The sequence below is a fragment of the Oryx dammah genome, unplaced genomic scaffold (genome assembly GCF_014754425.2).
Source record: "Oryx dammah isolate SB20612 unplaced genomic scaffold, SCBI_Odam_1.1 HiC_scaffold_9, whole genome shotgun sequence".
Taxonomy (NCBI): Eukaryota; Metazoa; Chordata; class Mammalia; order Artiodactyla; family Bovidae; genus Oryx; species Oryx dammah.
In genome coordinates, this window is record NW_024070193.1 from 9,587,358 (window position 1) to 9,605,267 (window position 17,910).

Sequence of the window (17,910 nt, forward strand, 5' to 3'; positions counted from 1 at the left end):
ACATTGCAAGTATATTTCTCCGTAAATAAAGAATACTATGTATACCTTGTCCTGTCTAAAAGGCCTAGACTACTCTCAGGGAAGCTTCCACACAACAGGAGTCAGGAAACCGCAAGCACAACAGAGTACAGAAAATGCCAAGTACAGGTCAGTGGAGTGAAAGGTGAAGCTGTTGCTGATGGCCTCTTATCTTGTGAAATTTAACTCCTATTTGTCCCTTTCCCATCTCTTCTAACCACCTCTCCTGCCCAGGTCTCCCTTCTCTCTGATGCAGAGACTCAGTTATCTTTCCCAGAACAGAAAATTAGGAGGTCTGCTATGAGACTTCAAGATTAAGCTATCAATAATACCCATGGCACATAAAACAGGGGCAGCATCAGGGTTTCCCAGGTGGTGCAGCAGTAAAGAACCTCCTGCCAGTGCAGGAGACTTAAGAAACATGGGTTTGATCCCTGGGTTGCAAAGATCCCTTGGAGGAGGGCATGGCAACCCATTCCAGTAATTCTGCCTGGAGTATCCCATGGACAGAGGAACCTGGAAGACTACAGTCCATTGGGTGGCAGAGCATCAGACCCAACTAAAGCAACAGCATGCACGCACTCAAGGCCAAGCACTTCATATTCAGAGCAGGCCACTCCAGCATAGGTGACCCACAGTCACTAACCACATTGGCACAGACTGTGTCAAAGCTTCCCTCTGATAAGAGCATCATAACTGAAACTTCTGTCCTAAGGGAGCATCTCTCATAATATAGATCTAATAACATTACAAAGTTCACAGTACGTGACCCTAATACTCAATTACATACAACCTTCTGCTCAAAAAGGGATAAAGGAGAGAATTGTGTGAACCACCATTTACCAGTTCTTTACTATGCTGGTACATATTTCAGTTTTTCACCTCCATTACAGAAGACCAGCAGGGGCAAGTGAAATTTACACTTCTCCAAATTCATTTTTTTCAATAATTAATTGTATTCATGTAAAATACTTAAAGAGATGGCTTGAAATGTAAAGACTGTCTGTGCTAGAATGGTAGCTATTGTACCAAAGCAATTTTTTAAGAAGTATAGAGAATCATGCAAAAAAAAAAAAAAACTTTTCTTGCTTCAAATCTGGGAGAAGGTAAGTATGAACAAGCACAAAGAAACACAGTAAGTTAACTTTACAGAATCGGAAAACCTTCACACAAATACTGCTTGGTAAAGGTAGTCCACAAACTTTTCTGAGTGACCTTGTTTCCCTTCACTCTTTCAAGTTTCAGTAATCAAGGAGGCTTAAACCTCCTTAAACCCCTCTGAAGTCTGACATTAAGTACAAGCAGAATTATACCAACTCTTCTTCCCAGAATCAAGCTTTCTTCAGTTTTCAGTGTAGAATTCCACCTGGTTTTGTTCCCTATTTTTTGTCTCTGTTTTTTTGAAAATGAAAGTGAAGTCGCTCAGTCCTGTCCGACTCTCTGTGACCCCATGGAGTGCAGCACACCAGGCTTCTCCGTCCATGGATTTTCCAGGCAAAAGTACTGGAGTAGGTTGCCATTTCCTTCTCCAGGCTATCTTCCCAACCCAGGGATCGAACCCGGTCTCCTGCAATGCAGGCAGATGCTTTAGTGGGGGAGGGTGAAAGTAACACAACTGTTGTTTTTAGGAAAACTGCTCAAATCGTATAGGAAGGTATAAAATGAAAAGTAAAACCAGCTACATATGCTATGACCTCTGCTTCCTGATCTATGAATTTTAAACACTAATCTATCCTCTAGGAAAGGTAAGTTTAGGGCATGTAAAACACCTTCCTCTCACTAACCCCTGCTAGCCATATTTTAGTTTTTGTCACGATCAGTTTCACCACAAGAACAGTCCAAATATAAATTTATTCCCTGAGCAGGACAGCAAATAAAACACTCATCCCTCAGAAAGAATGGGATAAAACCTTGGAAGAGTATCTGCTCTAAAGCCTCAAAGTTCATTCTTTAAGCTTCCATCAAAAAAAAAGAAAACACCAACAGTTTTAATTAGGAATAATTCTATAAAACTTAGAAAATGTTGATAAAGGTTCATACACAAGTTCATTACATTCTTCTCTGTTCTTATGAAAGTATTTGAAATCCTATGACAAAATCACCTTTTCGTTTATAGCCAGCCATGTGTTTTAAGTAGCTGAGACTCTCAAGTATAAAACCCTATGCAGTGCTTCAAGCTTAGAGTCTATCGTTGGCTCCAAGCAGAAGCCATTACTTCCAATTCCCATTGCTTTTTCCTTTCACTAAGCTCCCAGCAAGTTCTTCACTGGCTATACAAGTCCACAGAATCATGTGAAAACCACTAAATCAGAGGAAGCTAAAGAATATTAACAAATAATGGATTCGATGTAGAACTTAAAAATTATATAATGGAAAAGGCCAATTTGAAACATTTCAATCTGCTCATTTATACACAAGGCTTCATTTCTTGTCCTTTTAACCTGCTCACTTGGCATTATCTCCCAGACCAATACATCCCAATAATGAAAGTACACTAAGTCAGCATTTGACCTGATACAAAAGTACTGCTTAGAAGAGGGTGGAGAAATAGGCTTCAGAAATAACATTTAAATATTTGAGACCAGACAGTGATTAAACACAACGATGAGACAGATTAAAGAAATTCTCAACAGCAGTGATATTTCTTTGTTTTTATGCTCAGAAAAAGTCCACCTTTACCATGAACTTATTCACCCACAATTTTTTAATTTATAGGATTATCTTTTATCAAATGCTTCGATTCATTTAGAATTTCTTTTGCATCATCTGCGGTAAAACTCTATTTTTTTCAAAGACCCAACAACTTGTCCCTGTATCATTTACTGAATTACTGAAATTTCTTTGCCTAATGATTTAAAATGCCACTGATTATACACCAAATTCATATAAAGAAGGTCTGTTTGTTTCCAAGCTTTTTGTTGATTCAGCAGATCTTTCTGTAACATAGTAACTTAAAAAAAATTTTTAAAGCGTGTTAATACCTACAAGATCTACTTTCCCACAACCAAAATGTGTGGTTTCAAACTAAAAAAGTTTAATGACACAAAAAGTACATTATGTGTGAAAAAGAAGGCTAATACAATTGTATTTATATATCCTGGTATGGCTTAATTATATACCTAAGAAGAAAAACTGGCATAGCAGCAGCTATGCCTGGGTGGTGTGGAATAACGGAGGACTTAAATTTCTTCCTGTTTAATACACTCCTGCATTTTCCACAACTTGTATTAAATCAAAAAAGCAGTTAAAAAAATAATGTTTTCTGTACAGTGGTTATACCACAGTAAGAGACACACAAACAATTTTGGTTGATCATAGTTTGATTTTTTTTCCCTCTCAAAATCTGGAACTCTGAAAGACAACCATCAAGCTACAGAAGTCTGCATAATAATGAAGACTGTTAGCTTCAAGATGTTGCTCACAAGATACAAAAGGCTGAGCTGTGATAACAAAGAAAGAAAAATGGATAAACTTAATGAAACTACAATTTATAACTCCCAGAGAAACAAGATTCTTAATTAGCTTCAAGGCAAAGACTTAGTGAGGAGCAATAAATAAACTGATTAACTAAAATATTTCTGAAAAACATGAAGCTGGAGGGATAGTTGAGTACTCTCAACTTTTGGAAGTCAGAAATGAAGGGGGAAACACTCTGCAGCTCTTTGAGGTACAGTCTGTAACTAAGCATTTGCTTCTGAATGAATACTTTAAGTACAGCTGCTTTGCAAAACAATAAACAGATGAACCAACCCCCCACCAACAGACCCAGGAAATTTTCCCTATAACCGCACATATTTTTATGGGTTATTTCCCCTGTACTTCCTTCTACAAGAACTAAGAGCAGGTCCTCAGTATACCACAGTTATCATTATTCCAATTACTTTACCTCTAGTCCACAAGAGGAAAAAGTCACTCCAAAGCAACAATTCTACATTTCTGTTTGCTGTTTTTTTGTTTTTGTTTTCCTATTTAGGTACCACGGAAAGGCCTACATGCTCAGGGGAATCACCCCTTCTTTAGTGACCTCAAATCTGATAGCTCTTCCTGGCTCCCCTATGCAGCTCTGCAGAGTGGATCCTGAATATGTGATGAACTAAGAGAAGATGCTCAGAGCTGCCTCAGAGCCCTGCCTCTTCCTATTTACCCAATGATCATGATTCTGGGCCCCCTCTCAAGGCTCACATCTACTAGCAATGGATCCTGATAGCTTAGTTCTGGTTTGAAGAACACATTCCAAAGGAAAAAAAAAATCAATTTCCATTTTAAGGAGTCAAGAGTCACAGTCACATTTGTCCTAATTAACAACTAAGGAATCATTTCAAAGAAGGAAACTGGGAGACACTGTTCTATTCTTAAAGATTATCAATCCACCATAGGGTTTGTGATAGAAATTAGCCCATTAGGACATTCACTAGACAGAGAAACTCCTCATTTAGGGGTATTTTCACTATGGATCTAGTTTTGGACAACACACTTTCAACCAGGAACTTAAATTCACATTCCTACCAACGACTAATGAGATGCAAACTGGCACAACTGTTTGCCTTATCTAAGTGAGGCTGAAAACATGACCCAGCAGTTCTATCCCTACATGTACATGACACACACCCATACAAAGGCACATAAACAAGAATGTTCATAACAGCATTGTTAACAGCCCCAAACTGAAGGGAATCTACATGTCTATCAATAATAGAATGAATAAATTATGGTTTGTTCAAAACAGCACACTACACAGAAATGGGAATGAATGAACTATAGCTGCACACAATGCTGAAAGATACAAAGCACATGCACAATGCTAAAAGATACAAAACAGCATGATTCCATTTATATAAATTTCAAAATTAAATAAAACTATGTTGTCGAGGGATACAAAGGCAGTAAAAAGAAAAACAAAGAATATGATTATCACAGAAGTCAGAATAGTAACTGTCTCTAGGGAGTGAGAAGCTATAACCCAGAAGGGACTCATGAAAGGTTCAAAAGTGCCGGCATTACTCTATCTCTTGAAGAGGTGCTAGTTACACAGTGGTTCACTTTAAAATTTTTCACTAGATTGTACAAAGACCAACTGAATTAATATGTATAGACAGATACTTCACATACACGTGCAAAAAAAAGAGCTTTCTGACACAGCCTAACAGCTCTACATACAGTTGTGCACTAGCCTAAAGTGTGACAGCAAAGGACCATTCTTGTCCCCTTTTCAGCAAAGCAAGGGGTTAATTATCATTTCTTCATGCACTTACAATTAGAAGTCACAATGCAATGTGACAGGAAAAAACTAGCCAAGCATTTAAGTGAAGCCTGGACTTAAAACATCTGGAACAAAATGCAGGGCAACTACCTATAATGAAATTGAAAAGAACAGGAGTTCACCTAACATTTCATTCTGAAGCAAAGAAATAAAAGACCATTACAGAGGGAGGCTGGCCATTTAAAAAGTAAACAAGCAAGAGGCATGGCACATCAAAGACAAACTAGTATTTGATTCAACTTAAAGAAGGCATGCAAGCCTGAAGGAAGAAATCACTGATTCTGAAGTTGTCATGATGGAGGACAGCCACACCCAAAGCCCCTAACTTTGGTAACTTTGGTTACATTTTGGAGCAATTCAAATTTACATGAAACTTCAATCACTATTTGATCTTTTCTTTAAAATAGCAACACCTGTGGAAAGGGGTTGTGGAAAGGCAGAGGTTCATGGAGACATACACGAATTATGCATCACAGAGGAGTGCAAGTAGGACATCTTGTAATGGGGAAATTTTAGCTAATGAGCTTATGGAAAAGTATTATCTACAGACACCAATTTTAAATGCAGACCTCAAACGTAATGGTTAAAGTTTTCAGAAAAAGTAGGCTTAAATGGTATATTAATATTTTAAGTGTATCCTAGATAAACTTGGCTGCTTGTCTTTGAAATATTCTGATCCTTAGAAAAGGTGATGCCTTGTCATGCTAAAACCTGAAAGTTGCACTGACACAGTTTAAGAGGAAAAAACTGTTCAAGCAGCAAACTGGCTGGATTCAAAGATGCAGTTCTCCCACATACTCAATTTTCTAGCACCTAGTCGTTTCTGGCAGACAGCACCCAGAATGATTGGCAGGATTTGTAATGTTTCAATATTACCAGGAAAAAAACTGCACACATATTCCCAGCAAATGAATAATTTTAACTCACCAGTCACCATGGTGCATACATTTCTGCTGCTTGTCCTGAGTTCTTAAGACTTGTAACATTCTGAAGAAGACAGAACAAAGAAGTCCTTCCATCCCCAGCCTCTTTTCAAATTTTAACTTGTTCTTAAGATAACATCTCGTATATTAGGAAAAACTACCTCCATCATTTTCAAATTTGATTGCTAATTTTAGTTCCTCTTAGCTTCTTTTCCCTTAAATTTAATGAAGCAAGACTGTAAAACATAAACTAGCAGATAGTCCGACATAGGAAAAAAGAGTCTATTTCTCTGGACAAACCTAGATTTTCCCTGGAACCAGAACACAGTGCAGGGATTAAAAAGAAAAAAGAAACAACGCTGAAAAGGACTGAAATCCTAAAGTGAAATCAAAAGCGACTTTTCCAGGCAGATTTCAGGAATTTCTGCTGAGGATCTCTGGAATTACGAAAGAAGGCAAAATACTGACTCGGGTTGTTCAATTCTGTTCTGGGCAACTTTTTGGCTGAGCAATAGCGGGCCCTTTAACCTAACAGACTACAAGTAAGCCCCTCCCAACCACACAGAGGAAAAGGCTGCATTTCAGGATTTAAAGCGGCATTTTAGAGCTCGGGTAGTTTCACAGCGTCCACAGAAGCGGATCCCCTTCCGGAGCGCACGGAGGTGACGTGTAAGAATTGCGCTTTAATGAAGAATTACTTTCTAATGACAAGAAAACAGGTATCACTGACGGGCCTTCTAGGATTTGCCTTCCCTTTCCAACACAAAGCATCAAAACAAGGTGGGAAAAGTCGAGGGGTTTCGCTGCCCTCAGACAAACAGCGATCGGTTTCAGAATCAGGGCAGCACCCTCCAAGCACCCACCCCGCACATGGGCCTCGGGACACCACATTCTGAAGAGTACCAGCAATCTCGCCCAGTTCGCTGAGGAGCGGGGCCGCAAGCTAGCCCGCAAAGCAGGTTGGTTTCTCCTTAGGCCTAGGCCCCGGCGGTCCGGGGACGTCACCTGAGCTGGAAGGGTCCAACCCACAACCTTCTTTAAACTGCAAGCCGCCCGTCCGCCCGCAGCCCCTCCCCACAGCTGGGTGTCTTGCGCGCCGTCGCACCGGTGCCGCCACCCAACAGCACGGCGCGCGCCTGCCCGCGACCCTCGACTTCGGGGCGCGCGCCCCAGGAAGCCGCCGCGGCCCACGGGCTGCAGCTCCAGGAGCCGAGATATCCGGGCCGGGAACGCGCACGTCAGCGGCCACGCGCACCGGGAGGGCCGCACAGCGCGCGCGCGCCCGAGCCGTATAAACAGGCCCGGCCGCGCGCGCCCACCAGCGCGCATTCGCGCGCCGCGCCCACCCGAATCCCCGAGCCGCCCCTCCCCCACCCAGGGGGCGGGGGCGCGCGAGCCCAGGGACGTTCTCGGCTCCGGAGCCGCCCCGAGGTCTCCTGGGCCCAGCGGCAGCGGCCCGCCCGCCCCCGCCCGCCGTTGTGTGGGGTGGGCCCGCTGTCTCAGGCCCACACCCTGCTGCATCCCTGCCCCCACTGGAGTCCTCACCCGGCGACGTCGCCGCCGCCGCCACCGCCGCCGTTCTACCCGCCGGCCCCGCCGCACCGCTCGGGGCCCCGGTTCTGCCGTCGCCGCTCCAAGACCGACAGGATTTTCCCCTCACAGCTCCCTGGGCGCCATCTTACATTCAACCCTCACAGCCAATGAGTGCCGAAAGCCTCTCTCGCGATAATTGGTGCGTCGAATCCCGCGAGAGTTAAGGCTGCCTCCTGGCCAGACTTAAAGGGAACGCTTCTGCCGAGGAGAGAGGCCGAGCGTAGGGCTGCAGTAGCGGCAAGAGCCTGGGGTGTAGGGCGGAGCGCCCCGCCCTCAGACGCCCCTCCATGTGGGGCGGAGCCAGGGCCGGAGATCGGCCTAGCCTTGGAGCCGTGGCAGGCCGGTGCTTGAAGCTCAGTCTCAGGACCCTTCTGCCGCCTGCCCAGGCCTCCTTAGCGCAGCCTCACGCGGTGCGGAGAGCGGCCTCTTACTTAAGGTGGCCCGCACAACCTCTGACCTAGGCCCGGCGCCTCCAGCTGCAACCCACCTGGGAAGCCCCAGGTCACTCTCCTCCAGGAGCCCCTAGCATCTGGGACCCACGCCTCACCCTCCATCTGCTGTTATCCTAATTGAACCTTCCGCAGTCCAGTCCACCTTAAAGCGGGCCTCGGGTAGCCTGGTGTTTGTATACAGGGAAAATGTGGAGGGTGTTAAAGCTGCAGGCACATGCGGGCCTCACCAGTAGCCCACACTGCCCCAGAGGGGAACAGACTGCCATATACTCTTTCTTAAGGCCTCTGGACCTTTGCACTTGTTCCTCCTTCCTAGCAAACCCCTAGTCCTTTGGGGTTCCCCTCAGGAGGCACCTCCTGAAAATAGTCTTGAGGCTCAGGCTGGATCAGGAACCCCGGATCAGCCTTACACAGGCGCCAGGGCCACGTCTTCTGCACAATCCCTGATCACCCTCTGTCTCCCCAACTAGATGGTGGACTTAGAAGGCCACCACACAGGTCTCCCTCATTCTGCTGTGCCTGGCACATAGTAGGTACTCAATAGTTTTGGATGATTGGACTAGGGGCCAGGCCTCTCCATCTGCCTAGGCATGCAGGCAGACACAAACCTAGGTTCCTCTGACACAGGGCTTCCAATGGTGCAGCAGCATCCAGGACCCACCATTTCCTCAAAGTAGGTGCAGAAGGTACCCAGTCAGGCCCAGGCCTCCCCTGGACCACCACCAAGTGCACCGGTGATTTCAAAGCTGTCAGTACTGCTCTGTGTGCAGTACACCTTCCCTCCACCCCACGGCATGACTCTAAGGCCCTCCGGTGCTAGGAGAGCAGAGAAATAATACACAGACTCCAGGGGATTTAGCTGTTCTTTATTGACATGGAGTCTGGCTACCCCTAGCCTCCAAAAGGATGAGGTAGGTCCACAGGACTTGCAGTTCACACTTTTCCTGGGTCCTCCTTCAGTGTGATGGTTCGGTTGAAGACAAGCTGGAGGACAGAGGGGCAAGAATGACCACCAAGCCCAAACCAGGCCAGGAGGCCCAGGTGAGTCTCACCAGACACCCCACTCCAACCCTCACTTCATCCCAGAGGAGCTGAGCGCCAAAGAACTCTAGTTCTCAATAACTTTTTGACTTTGGTTAAAGGACTGGCTGGCTCTGGGTCTCCATTTTATAAGAGTTATAACAATCCCTATGCCAGCCTCCTACCTTGAGAAGTAAGTAAGGAAGGGTTCATAGAAAATGTTGTGCATAGCCTTAACCTCTGAGCCTATTTCCTCCTCAGTGGAACATGGATCCCACTGCAGGTGGGGAGGATTAAGTAAGGAAATGTCAGCATAGTGCTTGGCGTAGAGAATGGCGGCTACCACCAGCATTGTGGTAGAAAGGTAGATTCAAGCACCTGTCCCTGGTTGCTGTCTGGATCCACGGAAAAGTAACCAAGGCGCTCAAATTGGAACTTGTCGAAGGGCTTTGCCAGGGCCACAGAACAGTCCACTAACGCAGCCTCCACCACTTGTAGCGAGGCCTGTGGGCAGAGAACTCAGGTGGCTATCCAGCCAGAAAGGAGGCCTACCACCCTCACCCCATACCCCATGAGCCTACCGGGTTCAGGTCACTTAAGAATCCATCGGGCACCTCAGCAGGATCCTCGGGGTTCTTGTGCTGAAATCTGTAGCCAAAGTGAAGGTCAGACTGCGCTGGGCAGCCACAGCAAGCAATGCCCATCTCATAACCTGCCCCAACCCCAGCTCTGATCACTCACAGTCGCTCATAGAGGCGGATCTCACATGTCAGAGGCTGTGATACCCAGTGAATAAATGCCTTGGGCTTTTCACCAGCATCTGCACGCCTGCAGGTCACCTTGAGGCTTTCCACACAGCCACTGGGGCCCTGGGAAATCACGGGGCCTGCAATCAGACTTGGACCCCACTACCAGGACTGCAGGCTGCACCAGATCCTCACCCCAGCAGGCACTGCAGCAGGAAGCCTGCAGCTGGCTCTCACCTTGACAACATGCTGCAGCTCGATGACGTAGCCGGTATGCCTCAGGCCTACGGGCTGGCCCCATGCCAGGCGCTTATAGCCTGGCTCTGGCTCCTAGAAGTAGGAAGGTGGAGAAACACAAGAGGCTACAAGGGTCAGGCAGGTACAAGAGGCTTCTTCCACCCCTATGTCTAGCAGAGGTTGGTTTGAAGAAGGGATGATGGGCCCTCAGGACTGAGCTCAGGAGCAAACCGGACCCTTCACCCCACCCCCAATTCACCTCTTTGAAGTCCGTCCTTTCAATGAAGACAGTGGATCCAAAGGGAACCTGATGGAAGCCCTTGGTCTCATCAGCTGGGAAGTTGGGCACCTGGATGTCCAAGGCCTGGAGCAGGAGAAGTGTCTGAGGCACTGGGATTCCCACACCCAAATCCAGGTGCACACCCCCCTGCCGCTCCCCCAACACACACACACCTTGAAGGAGACTTACCTTGGCAGCAGGAAAATTGGTGATGACCACCTGTAATGGCTCCAGCACAGCCATGGCCCGAGGGGCTGTGTCATTCAGCACATCACGCACACAGGCTTCTAGCAGATGTGGCTCCATGGTGGCCTGTGCCACTGTCACTCCCACCTAGCAGGAAAGGCCAGCTTCAGTCGCAGCCATGACCACACACTGCTGTGCTCAGCCCCTAGCTGCCCACCCAGACCACTGGGCTATACCCGAGCACAGAAGTTGTTGATGGCCTCGGGCGGAAAGCCCCGGCGTCGTAAGGCAGTGAGCGTGAAGAGCCGGGGATCATCCCAATCCCTGTGGGCAAGGAGGGGATGAGAAGGCCGTTGGCAGCACATGCTACTAGTGCCGCCAACCTTCGATAAGCCAAAAAGCCACACGTACCGCACAGCGCCAGCTGCCACAAGCTGGAGAATCTTCCTCTTGGAGACGACAGCATAGTGCAGATTGAGGCGGCCGTACTCCCACTGCACGGGACAGTAGACGTCCAGCGCATTGCACAGCCAGAAGTAGGAGGAGCGTCTGCGGTGGGAGGGCAGAGTCAGGGCTGGCCACCTCCAACCCGGGACAGACTGCAGGAAGGGCTGCTGGAATCCCACTGGCCCTGCCCTCCCCATGGGCCCAGCTCCCTCACCGGGCCTGGAATTCCTTGGTGCAGAGGGAGTGGGTGATGTGCTCGATGGAGTCACAGAGGCAGTGCGTGTAGTCGTAGGTGGGGTAGATGCACCTGCACGGCATAGGCAGTGGGCCTCACCATCCAGCCCCACTCTGCCCGACCCATGGCCCACCCCGCCACCCCACAACTGCGCAAGCCCACCCCGAGCTCACGCTCACCAGGTGTCCCCTGTGCGGTGGTGCGGCGTGTACTTGACGCGGTAGGCCACGGGGTCCATCTTGCCATCCTCCATCACCAGCTTCATCCGCAATGTGGCCTCACCCTCGGCAAACTTGCCCTTGCGCATTGCCTGAGCAGGAACAACGGTTCGGGCTGCAACTCAGCCTGACGGCATCTCATTCCCAGCATTCTGGCCCACCCAGACCCAACTGCACCCCCAGACCCCCACCTCGAAGAGCAGCAGCGACTCCTCTGTGGGACGGTCTCTCCAGGGTGAGGGCAGTGGGTTGTGGCCTTTGAGCTCCTCTCCTCGCTGGTGGCACACATAGGCCTGACCCCTATGAGGAAGGGGTGTGAATGCCTGGCATGACTGTACCCTGGTCAGCCTGTCTGGCTCCATACTGTGGCCTTACCTGCAGATAAGCTCCACAGCCCAGGCATACAGCTGGTCAAAATAATCGGAGGCATATGTCACCTTGTAAGGGGTGTAACCTGGGGGACAATGGGACAATATTAGCAACCAGTCAGGAGCACCCAATGGCAGGCTGTGGCCTGCGGAGAGGCCTATGGATAATCAGTTCGGCCCAGGCCCTCCCCAGCCCATACCCAGCCAGGCCACCATGTCGTAGATGGCAGTGAAGAACTTTGCTTCCTCTTTCTCAGGGTTGGTGTCATCAAAGCGCAGGAAACAGATCCCATTGTTGGCCTAGGAGAATTGCAGTACCTGTGAGCTCCCGTTATCATCAGCTCCTACAATCCAGCTCATCAAACTGGGACCTTCTCAGAGCTCACCCATGTCAGAATTAAAAATATCTTTCATTCACCTTCCTGTATCTAAATGCCCTAAAAAAGGCATCTCATACTAATATGATACAACATAGTTTCATCCTAACTCCGAGAAGCAGCACTGGGAATTTCCCCAGATTTGAACTTACTGCCTCACCAAGATCTTTTTCTCAATGAGCCCAACTGGGTGGATTCTGAGGTATCTGTCGCACGTTTCTAGGTATCCCCTTCAAGGCCTCTTTCTGCTCTGGGACACTTTATGGGAGCAGCAGGAAAAGTAGGGACAGACACCCCTCTGGTATCTGCTCATGGGAACAGCAAGCGGTCAGCCTGCTTGCCAGGTCCCCAGACACACTCACCTTGGCATAGCCAAAATTGAAATTGATTGCTTTGGCATGTCCAATGTGCAGGATTCCATTGGGCTCTGGCGGGAACCGGGTACGAACCTGAGATGAGGGGAATGGGAGCAGAGGAAGCAGGTGAGAGCTCAGACTACACTAAAGGATGACCCTTCCTGGGGAGGCCATCATGACAGGTAAGGTGGAGTAGCATGTAGGCAGCCCAAACCACAGGCAAGTGATGATGGCATAGCCTGCCTGCCAGTACTGCCACACACCTGACCTCCAGTGATCTCCAGGTGCTGCTTCAGTAGATCCATGGTATGAGGAGTGGTCACATAGCCCGGGGTCTTATAGTTCTCACCTGCCAGGGCCAGAACAAGCCTGATGACACCAGGCTACAGCCCAGGGCTTCCAACCCCAGGGACTTGGCTATAAGAATTGCTACTAAGAACCAGCCTTCCACAAGAAAAAGAACCTCTCTTACAATATTGAGAATGTTAACTGGTGAAGCCATATGGAAGACAGTATGGCAGTTCCTCAAAAAACTAAAAAGAGTTGCATATGAATCAACAATCTTACTCGTGGGCATGTATCCAGACAAAACTATTATTTGAAAAGATATACACACCACTACACTCAAAGCATTCAATAGCCTTGTCTTGGTTACATTTAATAGCCTTACCTTGGCTACATTCAATAGCCAAGACATGGAAACCGCCTAGATGTCCATCGCCAGATGAATGGATCAAGAGAATGTGGTACATAGATACAATGAAATATTACTCAGCTATCAGAAAGAATGAAATAATGTCATTTGCAGCAACATGGATGGACTTGAAGAGATTGTCATACTAAGTGAAGAAAGTCAGAAAAACAAATACCGTATGATACCACTTACATGTGTAATCTAAACAACACCACAAACGAACATACCTATAAAACAGACTCATAGACACAGAGAACAAACATGTGGTTTCCAAAGGAGAGGAGGGGAAACGGAGAGAGAGAATGGGAGTCTGGCATCAGCAATGTGAACTGTAATATGCAGGATGACCAAACAACAAGGTCCTATGGGATAGCACAAGGAATTATATTCAACATCTGGTGATAAACCACAATGAGAAAGAATGTGAAAAAGAATAGATAACTGAGTCGGTTTGTTGTACAGCAGAAATTACACATTATAAACCAACTATACTGCAATAAAATGGAAAAACAAGATCCAGCCCTCCACAGAGTTTCAATCTGCCTGCTCACCAGGTTTGTGGAACTTCAGTGCCTCGCCTCGGAGCTGCTCCATCAGAGACAGGGTCTGAACAACAGCCTCACCTGCAGAGAAGAACCAAGGAAAACTTATTCTCTGGATACAGCTATCACATCCAGCTCAAGGAGGTACCTGTCAATAGTATCCATACCCTGTAACCAGAACAGAACCAAGCAGTCCCCTCTTCTTCCAACCCCAGAAACAAGAGATACACAGCTAGAGTCCTCAGGCCTCCTCTGGCTAGTTTCTGAGTAAAGGAAAGGAAGGAAACACCGGAAATTCCAGTCTTGCAGCAGAAGACAGACTTGAGTAAATGACGGCCTGAGGAGACGGGGCTGTAAAGATCCACCAGGTGGAAAACCCAGAAAGCAGGGAGCTGAACACGAGAGGAGCCTCAAGCCTCTCACCATTCTCCACCACATCCTTTGCTGTCCTTCGGTCTGTCTCTCCTGGCCGAGCCTTTGCCACCTGAGAGAAGTTCAAAAGATGGTCAAGGTCTTAAGATTACTGGATTCAGACACCCCCTTCCCCAACCTGAAGTTTCACCCTACCCTACCTCATCCCCAGGGACCCCAGACCATGCTCAGTCCCACCTTGGGCTTCTTCTCCAGATCAGTCTCCGTCTTGGGGCCCAGAAGATGGAGGACCTGAGCAGAGACCAGAGTCAGAGCTGGGACAGGACGCCATGACTTATCCCACCCACACACCCACCAAAAGGCTCCTGGGCCTATTTACTGGCACCGCCTTGAAAAACCTACCTAGCCCATCCCACCTCTGCTCTTCACATGTTTCTGTGGCCTCAAATACTCTTTCCCTCCTGAGGGTCCAGTTAGGCTCAGGTAACAGAAACAGCCATTTACACAGAGGAACTGTGGGCCCAGCATCGAGGTAAGCCATCTACCTCAGCCATCACCCTCCTGTGATTCTCTGCCAGCATCCTGAGATGAAGGCCACATCACCCCTATTTACAAGATGAGGAAACTGAGGTTCAGAGTAAAGCAACTCACCCCAAATTAGGCATAACCCAGGGCCCGAGTCTTTGATTGTTCGCCAGGTGCTCCTCCCTCTACCCTAGGCACTACTATCCACCATGAAAACAGAAATAGGCTCTCTTGCCCTCCCAGCCCCGTGTACCCCTCAGTGGACTCGACATTCTGGCAGGGCCTTTGCCTGCTTCAGCTCAAAGAGGCACCCACCTGCATGTCTACTTCATGCTTGATCATTTTGCCATCTGCCCACCTGAGTGCAGCCCGAGCCTCTCCTAGAAACATGGATAGAAGGAGATGCAAAAAGGCAAAGCAGGACATTTCCCATCCTCTTTCCCAAGAAAAGGGCCTGGCTGACCTCAGAAACCAGAGTGAGACCACTTCTAAGGTGCTCCTACTCCTCCTCCCACCTCCCTCTCGCTCATCCCCACAAGAAAAGGCATGTCCCGCAAGAACAACATAGTCCCTTGCCCCAGGCCCTGCTCACCCATCAGTAGCCCCATGTTGAAATGGTAACGCTCTACCAGGAGCTTGGCTCGGTGGCGATTTATGGCAGCCTCCACCTACAGAAAGCCAAACCGTGTGGTTCAGAAATGCTCCAGGAACCCACACTCTCACCCTGGGGTCTTCCTGATTGGAAAAGTTGAGCCACTCGTGTTCAGGGTCAGTCCTAAGGAGGCAACTGATGGCTGGGGAAAGACTCACGGCCTCTTCAATCTGTTCTGGGGTCACCACAACGCCCACACCGCATTCCTGCTCAAAATCCTCAGTATTGATGGGATCCAAGGGATGACTCTGCACATACTCAAGGGCAGCTGAAAAAGAGGAGCGAACAAATTTATGGCATCTCAGCTCCAAGAAATAGGAAGACAGGACCCTAATCCATCCAGGAAACCCCAATAAATTTGGCTCCTGGAAAATTAAGTCGTGCCCCTCTAGAGAAGCTCTGAGGCCTCAGGAAAGAAGCGTGTGTTCTGAGAGAAATTCCTCATCAGACCTAGGTTTCTCTAAGTCAGTCTCACCAGAGGTGGCCCTCTCCATCTGTCAGTGCCAGGGCCTGGGTTTAGAGAGGAAGGCAGAACTAGTAATCTAGAGAGACACCGAGGGACTTCTCAGAAGGGACAGAAAGGGGTCTGGACTGAGAGAAGTTTGGGTTGGAAGCGCAGGTCAGGGAGGGGTCTCACCGCTCAGCTGGATCTCAGTGTGGATCTTCCTACTGGCTATGTAGCTCACGAGGAAAGAAAGGCGCCGGGGATCCCGGAGTCGGGAGGCCAAGCCATAGAGCAGGGTCCCGGTAGCCTTGTCGATGGAGGAGCCCAGAGTCTGCTGCGCCTGGGGTCAGAGGGGTCAGAGATAAGCCCCACGCCCAGTAAGAAAAACCTGGACAAGACAAGGTGGGCTGCTTGGGCTTGGGACCCGACCCGGCGCTGCGCTGGGGCACAGTCGGCAGCCGGGACCAGGGACTTAGGTTCGCACCTGGGTCGCCGCCTCGCGTAGCTGCGCGCTCAGAACCGTGTTCTTGAGCGTTTCGCGGGCCTTCTGCTCGCTCAGGCCGAGGCCAGTGAAGAGCGACAAGGAGTCCAGAGCCGCCATTGCTGGGACGCCGGAAACCGAAAAGAAAACTTTGGGGCCAATCTGCACGTTGGCATTAGCGCACAGACCAATAGGAGAGCGATACTGTCAGGGAGAGCCAATAATCTCCTTCCTTGTCGGGAGGGGGTGGGGCTCTCTAGGGTTATTAGCTCTATTTTAAGGGCAGAGGGCGCCTTTCCCGGCGCTTCACTTCCGCCTTCGTGCTGCGTAGTGGGGACCGGACGTTTAGGAGGTGTTTTGCCGCGGATCAGGAAACAAACATAGACATGGCCCTTTGCTCTTCGACTTTTCCCTTTCAGCCCTGGAACCCTCAGGACCATCCCAGTTCCGTTCTTGGGAATATGTGAGTCCCTATCATCTTTCTGACGTCACAGCTTTGGAGTTGTCATGGAAACAGTTGAACAAAATGAAGCCCAGGAAATCCTGTCAAAGACTCCAGAGAATGTCTGAAATGGCCCATATGATGGGCCCCAAAAGTCTGACACTTCACTTCTTGAGCACCCAGCTGAGCACACACCTGGCCAGGAGGGACCTCAAAAAGTTTTGTGACGATTTGGTTTAAAATCCTCTGGGAATTCCCTGGTGATCCAATGGTTAGGACTCTGCAGCTCACTGGTGAAGGCCTGGGTTTTCGTCCCTTGTCGGGGAACTAAGATCCCACAAACCACACAGTGTAGTGGAAAAAAAAAACCTGTCATACTTAGCACCCTTACCAAAGCGTGCATGTCAGGAGAACCACAAGATCAGACCTCGAAATTCATATTTAGGTGTTGGACAGGATGTTTCATCAAAGCTGAGATAAGGTGGGACAGAGGAGGAAACAAGGAGAATAGGCTGACAACACAGAAACGGCAGTGGCCACAGTGCTGAGGCTCACAGAAGCCTTGTGCAGAGGCCCGGCCCGGGGAACTGTCATGGGGCAGGCTCTGCGGCAGCAGAGCTATGGTCAGAGGTGGACAGAGCCTCGAGCAATGCATCCAGCACATGCAGACCACCAGGGTCCAGACACTGGGGGCTGCACCCAGTGAAGGCCCAGGACAATGCTGTTGCAGCCCACACCTAGCAGACCCTCCCTCCAGCAGTGTGTCAGCACCAACACCCAGCTTGGCAATTCCACCATTCCTGCAGGGCCTCACCCCCAGCTCTCCAGGCCCCTCTCCATGACCAGCAACCCCACATGGCCCTTGTGCTATTACTCCAATAGAAAATAACCAACTCTGGTCACAGGGTTAGCTTTCTCCAGGAGCTCCTGCTCACTACCACCCCAAACTCCAGCCAAGGCTGAGGGCTACTAGCAGGGCCCACATGCTGAGCTTATCACAACACTGACCCCTCAGGCTTAGGGGCAGGGATGGACCACTGC

General features: G+C 48.8%; 2 protein-coding genes across 4 annotated transcripts in view; both read right to left on the minus strand.

Moving 5' to 3' along the window:
• The window catches only part of QRICH1 (glutamine rich 1), a 42,681-nt gene extending 34,783 nt beyond the window's left edge, over window positions 1-7,898 (minus strand). Inside the window, exon 1 of one of the 2 annotated variants that reach the window (XM_040246948.1) lies at window positions 7,747-7,898. The gene's annotated coding sequence lies outside the window, so the exon portion shown is untranslated. Of the gene's footprint in view, window positions 1-6,205; window positions 7,364-7,746 lie in introns of those variants that run through there. The other variant, XM_040246947.1, reaches the window with a different exon arrangement.
• Window positions 7,899-9,091: 1,193 nt separating this feature from the next.
• Window positions 9,092-16,575, minus strand: QARS1 (glutaminyl-tRNA synthetase 1). Of its 2 annotated transcripts, XM_040246944.1 has the most exons (24): window positions 16,431-16,574; window positions 16,139-16,286; window positions 15,660-15,769; window positions 15,442-15,517; window positions 15,165-15,229; window positions 14,562-14,615; window positions 14,376-14,436; window positions 13,962-14,033; window positions 12,980-13,065; window positions 12,723-12,809; window positions 12,184-12,283; window positions 11,991-12,069; window positions 11,807-11,915; window positions 11,577-11,707; window positions 11,377-11,469; window positions 11,127-11,264; window positions 10,952-11,039; window positions 10,719-10,862; window positions 10,509-10,613; window positions 10,250-10,342; window positions 10,008-10,135; window positions 9,848-9,914; window positions 9,645-9,770; window positions 9,092-9,230 (listed from the first exon to the last, which is right to left on the minus strand). In XM_040246944.1, the coding sequence occupies exons 1-24, from the start codon at window positions 16,545-16,547 to the stop codon at window positions 9,180-9,182; spliced, it is 2,328 nt and encodes a 775-aa protein (XP_040102878.1). In that variant the 5' UTR covers window positions 16,548-16,574; the 3' UTR covers window positions 9,092-9,179. The 2 variants fall into 2 exon arrangements, with proteins under 2 accessions (XP_040102878.1, XP_040102877.1); XM_040246943.1 differs by having other exon boundaries at window positions 10,509-10,862; window positions 16,431-16,575.
• Between the last annotated feature and the right edge of the window lie 1,335 nt (window positions 16,576-17,910).

What these genes read in the sequence shown, in the direction of transcription:
- QARS1 (XM_040246943.1), bottom strand. Translation starts at nt 16,547, where the DNA reads ATGGCGGCTCTGGACTCCTTGTCGCTCTTCACTGGCCTCGGCCTGAGC. An exon ending in TCAACAACTTCTGTGCTCGG is followed by an intron (nt 10,863 to 10,951) that starts GTATAGCCCAGT and finishes CTTTCCTGCTAG; the next exon opens with GTGGGAGTGACAGTGGCACA. An exon ending in AGCTGCAGCATGTTGTCAAG is followed by an intron (nt 10,136 to 10,249) that starts GTGAGAGCCAGC and finishes GTGATTTCCCAG; the next exon opens with GGCCCCAGTGGCTGTGTGGA.